A 6,030-nucleotide genomic window follows, 5' to 3' on the forward strand; every position below is an offset into this window, starting at 1 on the left:
TTCTGGTGGTTTATTGGAGATAGGAGTCTCACGGTCTCTCCTGCCCGGGCTGGCTTTGAACCGCGATCCTCAGATCTCAGCCTCCTGAGTAGGGATTACAGGTGTGAGCCACTGGCGCCTGGCCCCTTTTTTACATTTTCAAAGCCAATGGGAAAGAGTACTAAACAGCTATACAAATACTGATTCTAAAATTCAACACTAGGGCTGGAAATGTGGCTTAGTGGTAAGTAGAGTGCTTGCCTATCATGCAAGAAGCCCTGGGTTCAATTCCTCAGTACCACATAAAACAGAAAAAGCCAGAAGTGGTGATACGGCTCACATGGGAGAGTGCTAGCCTCGAACAAAAGAAGCTCAGGGACAGTGCCCAGGCCTCCTGAGTTCAATCCCCAGAAATAGCAAAACAGAAAAATAAATTAACACTCATCAAGTTAAGGACCACTCCCTCCCTCCATTTTAAAAAGTGAAGTGAGTACTTTCCCTAGCGATACTATATACATACTATACTGTAAGTCAGAAGTCATGTTCTTTTAAAACATACTTTGGTATTAACAAGTGTAATTACCTTCATAGACCTTGATTGTGACAGTTGGCTGATTATCAGAAGCTGTTGAAAAGATCTGAGACTTCTTGGTGGGTACCACCGTGTTCCTTGGAATCAGTTTGGTCATGACACCTCCCACAGTTTCAATTCCAAGTGTAAGAGGACATACATCAAGCAGTACCAGATCACCTGCAAAAGCAAATTAATCAAGTTAAGATCACTACCAAGCAATCTCCTCAGATAATAAGTTTACATTTCCACTTTGACATTTGCTTAGTTTCCAAACACAAATAATTTAAAGGGAATGAACTTATTAAGGATCTTAAGACTGCCCCAGGTCTTATCTTCATAAAACCTCTATTAGCTGTGTTACCTTGTTGCTCATATTCTATTGTTCCCTAGATCCAACAGCTAATTAAATAAAGTCATCCCATCAAGCAACTGAGGCATTATGGAAGATACTCTGACAATGACCTACCTGTATCTTGATCACCCGAAAGTACACCAGCTTGGACAGCAGCACCATATGCCACAGCTTCATCTGGATTTATGCCTCGGGACGGCTCCTTGCCATTAAAGAACTCTTTTACCAGTTGTTGAATTTTTGGAATTCGAGTAGAGCCACCAACAAGAACAATTTCATCTATATCAGACTTCTTCAAATCAGAATCTTCCAACACCTTCTGCACAGGCTTCATGGTAGACCGGAACAGGTCCTAGAAAATAAGACATGATTACCTTGATGACCATTATACTTAACTATTGTCTAGGTATCCTAAATGCGTATGTCCTAAAATCTAGACAACCTAGATCATTAGCAAAGCAAAAAAGAACTTACCATGTTCAGCTCTTCAAATTTGGCCCGAGTCAGGGTCTCAGAAAAGTCTTCTCCTTCAAAGAAGGACTCAATTTCGATTCTTGCTTGATGCTGAGAAGACAGGGCCCGTTTGGCCTTTTCTACTTCACGACGGAGTTTCTGCACAGCTCTGTTGTCTTTCCTAACATCTTTGCCAGTCTTCTTTTTGTACAGCTTGATGAAGTGTTCCATAACACGCTGGTCAAAATCTTCTCCACCCAGATGAGTATCTCCATTAGTGGCCACGACTTCGAAGACACCATTGTCAATGGTGAGAAGGGACACATCAAAGGTTCCACCACCCAGGTCAAACACAAGGATGTTCTTCTCCCCCTCCCTCTTATCCAGACCATAGGCAATAGCAGCTGCTGTACTGTTAGAATGAAAGCAAAAGGAAAAACTTTAGTTAGATTCACATTTTCCTTCATGGGAAATATGCCATATCTTTGCAACTACACTTACGGCTCATTGATGATCCTCATGACATTCAGTCCAGCAATAGTTCCAGCATCTTTGGTTGCTTGGCGTTGGGCATCATTAAAATAGGCTGGTACAGTGACAACTGCATGAGTAACCTAATAGGATAAAAAGAGGTAAGTGTGCTGTGCTGTTCCAGGTTTAGCTAGCCATTACTGAAACTACAGTCAAACCACCACTTCAGTATCTAAGCCAGCTTACTTAGTGTAACATTTTTTTCAATCCATGGAATTAGAAACAGTAACATATTAAAAGTGTGTAGCACTTTTTCTGGCCTACAATAAAGCACTTAAAATAACAAATCTAACAAATATGGATATTTGTCAGATGCAAAACTGTTAAACCTCTGAAGGCATCTGTGATCAGAATCCTTTTTTTTTTTGGTCAGTTGTGGGGCCTGAACTTTGGCATGGGTGCTGTCCCTCAGCTCTTCACCTCAAGGCTAGGGCTCTACCACTTGAGCCACAGTGCATTTCTGGCTTTTTCTGCTTATGTGGTGCTGAGAAAGCAAACCCAGGGCCTCATGCATGCAAGGCAAGCAATCTTACCACTGAACCACCTTCCCAGCCCCTGTGATCACAATTTTTAAGAAAACTCTTAGATGGTCTTAGAAATGTTACCTTCTTTCCCAAATAAGCCTCAGCAGTTTCTTTCATTTTAGTAAGAACCATGGCAGAAATTTCTTCTGGAGCAAATGTCTTGGTTTGTCCACCTCCAATATCAACTTGGATGTATGGTTTAGTCTTCTTTTCAACTACCTATTATAAAAAATTATTTAAGGGAATGATGGAGGGTTATCAATCAAGATGCGTAGTAATTACAAAACTGACATGGCAACATCTTTGTACAACTAAAGATAAAAATATAATTAAAAAAAAAACGATTTTAACAATTTTTTTCAAAGAGTGAAGCAGTGAGAGACCTCAATCCTTACAAGACCCACTTCCTCTCCTATAGTTTCTTTTGGTCCTCTGGAACTGAACATTGACTAAAAATATTTACTGGTGGTATAGGTCATACTGATTTATTTACCTTTCGTCTGTTAATTCTACTGTTATTATGGGTATCTACTGTCTTATAATTTATAACATACAGAAGTTATAAAGAAACAACGTGAAAAAGATATACACCAAGACTTGTAGTTTGGGTTTTGTTTTTGGCAGTGCTGAGGTTAAAATCCACTATGTGTCTTGCTTGCCAGACATCATGTCTGTATCCTTTTCTATTTTTCCGGCTGAATATTGCTTTCCAGTCACTTCCTAAACCCTAAAGTACTCCCACGAACCGACCCACGCCAATCTGGCTGAGGAAAAAACCCATGCGGACCTTGAAAGGCAAGAACTTGATGTCCTGTTGCACTGAAGGGTCGTTCCAAGTGCGTCCGATGAGCCTCTTGGCGTCGAAGACCGTGTTCTCGGGGTTGGAGGTGAGCTGGTTCTTGGCCGCGTCGCCAATCAGACGCTCCCCTTCCGGAGTGAAGGCCACATACGACGGCGTGATGCGGTTGCCTTGATCGTTGGCTATGATCTCCACGCGGCCATTCTTGAAAACGCCAACGCTATAGGCGGAAAAACAACCACCAGAAAAAGAATCAGCACCCACTATCTACCTCACTTCGCACGCCTGCCTGGGAGGCCACGCCCCGTTCTTCCCCCCCACCCTTTTCACCAAACCCCACTTACCAGGAATAGGTGGTCCCCAGGTCAATGCCGACCACCGTGCCCACGTCCTCCTTCTTGTCCTCCTCCTCGGCCCGCGCCGCGCACAGCAGCAGCAGCACCGAAGCCACCACCGGAGCGAGCTTCATCTTGCCGGTGTCGTCGGCCAGTCGGGTCAGCAAGTAAGCAATCAGGAAGTCGCAGGAAATTCGGCAACAGGCCGCAGCACAGAAAGGCGGGCGAGGATAGAGATCTGAGAATGACAGAGACCCGGGGTTAGGCAAAGATGAGAAAACCAAAGGCAGGCCCAGAAAAAGCAGGCCGCGCAGCTCACCTCTCAATACAAGCGTCTCTAACACACAATCAGTCTGTGTTCTCTTGGCCAGAGTCGAGCGCGCCGTCGCCGACTCCACTTATATACCCTCCCCCCAGCCCCGTCGTGGAGGCCGTTGATTGGTGCAGATACTTCTCGTTGGAGGCTACTGATTGGCTCAAGCTACCAAGCTGGCCACCGCCGATTCGAAGCGGCCTCCTCCGCAACTTGCGTCATCGCTCCGCCCCTAGGGCGGACTCATTGGACACTTGTCGTTCTCAACAACCACCAAGGAGGGGCAACATCCGCTCTGTGCTCTTGTTTTACTGGTTCAGCAGCTGTCTGTCCCCCTCATGACCTTTCACCCCGAGGTAGCTTCCGCCGGTAACTGCTTTGGTACTGCCCTCGCGCTGAGCCCCACGGGATTGGAGCAGGTCGGCGGGCCTTGTTCCCTCGGGGTGGTGGGAGCGGAGTCTCTCTAGTTTTTTACTTCTTTGCCTTTCCCTCCGGTCCCCAAGCTGGAAGCGCCTTTTTCTCCTCCGGGTCGATCATCTCTGTACGAGGAGCCTCTCCGATCCTGGGATGCTCGAGCTTTTAAAGGCTCGTAGCTCAAGAGCTGAGGCCTGAGCTGGGCTCCGAACCGCTGCGGATCGCTCCTGCCCAGCTATATTTTTGTCTCTTCCAAACCTGTAAATTGCCCCCCCCACCACCACTGTAAGTGCCTCGACAGGCCTAACTAGAAAAATTTTCCTCCAGACCTTGAGTCCCCTCCCCGTTGTGGTAGCCCCCTCCAGAGAATGCGTTAATGCCAACCCGCGGATCCCAAGCTGGATCCAGTTTCCCTAGTCTGCCTCCCCTTAACTACCCCCCGCCCCTCAGCAGTGCTCAGGATTTCCCTTTGTGGCTCAGGCAGTCATTCACAATCCTTCCTTATCCTAACTTAGTAACTTTCTACCTGCACACAAGGGGAAAGGTCTGATATGCTAAAGCATTTGAAACACAAAAGACGTCTTGGTAAAAGCCTGACTATGTCTTGTCAAAAATACACATACTACAGCAGCTAAGTTGATTTTGTGCCACATATTGTTATATGTGCTTTTCATGTGTCATTCAGCCCTTACAGTTCAATCCCTGGTGGGCATTTCCCATTTGCCAGATGAGAACACAGAGCTCAAAAAGGGATGAAGTAACTAGAATCATCATTGACCTGGTGAGTGATGGAGTTAGAGTTGATACCAGGTCGAGAGTTTTTTGCCAAACTATGATTTGAATTTGAGCCACATCCAAACAGTATTCCTATTAAGTGTATTCTTGAGATTGATGGATGGGTATCACAGTGTCTAAACACTTCCAAGACATCTTACACACAATTAATTGACGTGGTGAGCCTATGAGTCAGCATCGAAGAATTTTCTCCTTTAGAGCTCGACAGAGGTTATAATGGTGACTCAGTTGAATGCATTCTTACCATAGATGTCTTTGAGTTGCATCAGTCCAGTCCAAGATCTATACAGAAGTCAGTATTTGGTTACAGTCATTTCAAGCAGACTTTCTGTATATGTCACAGTCTGCTTCCATTAAGACACAATATTCAAAGGGATGTGAAGGATAAACAAAGGAGGAGGCTGCAATGCTTGGTAAGAAATTACGCATTATCCTGCCCATGTAATTGTAACCCCTCTGTACAGTATGTTCACAAATAAAATAAATTAAAAAAATAAAAATAAAAAAATAAATAGTGTAAGTTATTTTTTTTAAAAAGACACAATATTCAATTTTAGCCTCACTTTGGCTTGATGGAACAAACCAGTAATTCCTTTCTGTATTGTTGTTGTTATTATGCCAGTACTAGGCTTGAACTCAGAGCCTGGCACTGTCCCTGAGCCTCTTTGTACTCAAGATGCCCGGCTTCTGAGCTTTCTTTTGCTCAAGGCTAGCACTCTACCACTTGAACCACAGCACCACTTCTGGCATCATTTTGTATGGTCACAGGTACATAGCCCCACAACCGACCAAAAGAAATTTTTTTGGACTTTTCATTTCCTTGTGCTAATATGACATTGAACTCATTTTATCAATTGAGCTTCATTTGCAGCTTTTTTTTTGGGGGGGGGGAGAGGGAGCCAGGTCACCAATACAAGGACTCTGAACTCAGGGCCTAGGTACTCTCCCTTAGAGACTGGCA

At 44.7% G+C, this 6,030-nt stretch overlaps 1 protein-coding gene across 1 annotated transcript in view; it reads right to left on the reverse strand.

Annotated features, from left to right (window-relative positions):
- Positions 1-3,954, reverse strand: part of Hspa5 (heat shock 70kDa protein 5 (glucose-regulated protein, 78kDa)) — a 5,985-nt gene extending 2,031 nt beyond the window's left edge. Inside the window, exons 1-8 of the mRNA XM_013021367.1 lie at positions 3,867-3,954; positions 3,557-3,785; positions 3,201-3,432; positions 2,495-2,632; positions 1,860-1,972; positions 1,380-1,770; positions 1,020-1,257; positions 563-730 (exon numbers count right to left, since the gene is read on the reverse strand). Of these exons, the coding sequence (XP_012876821.1) occupies positions 563-730; positions 1,020-1,257; positions 1,380-1,770; positions 1,860-1,972; positions 2,495-2,632; positions 3,201-3,432; positions 3,557-3,681 (1,405 nt within the window). The 5' untranslated portion in view covers positions 3,682-3,785; positions 3,867-3,954. The remainder of the gene's footprint in view (positions 1-562; positions 731-1,019; positions 1,258-1,379; positions 1,771-1,859; positions 1,973-2,494; positions 2,633-3,200; positions 3,433-3,556; positions 3,786-3,866) is intronic.
- Between the last annotated feature and the right edge of the window lie 2,076 nt (positions 3,955-6,030).

The sequence above is a fragment of the Dipodomys ordii genome, unplaced genomic scaffold (assembly GCF_000151885.1).
Source record: "Dipodomys ordii isolate 6190 unplaced genomic scaffold, Dord_2.0 Scaffold55, whole genome shotgun sequence".
Lineage (NCBI taxonomy): Eukaryota > Metazoa > Chordata > Mammalia > Rodentia > Heteromyidae > Dipodomys > Dipodomys ordii.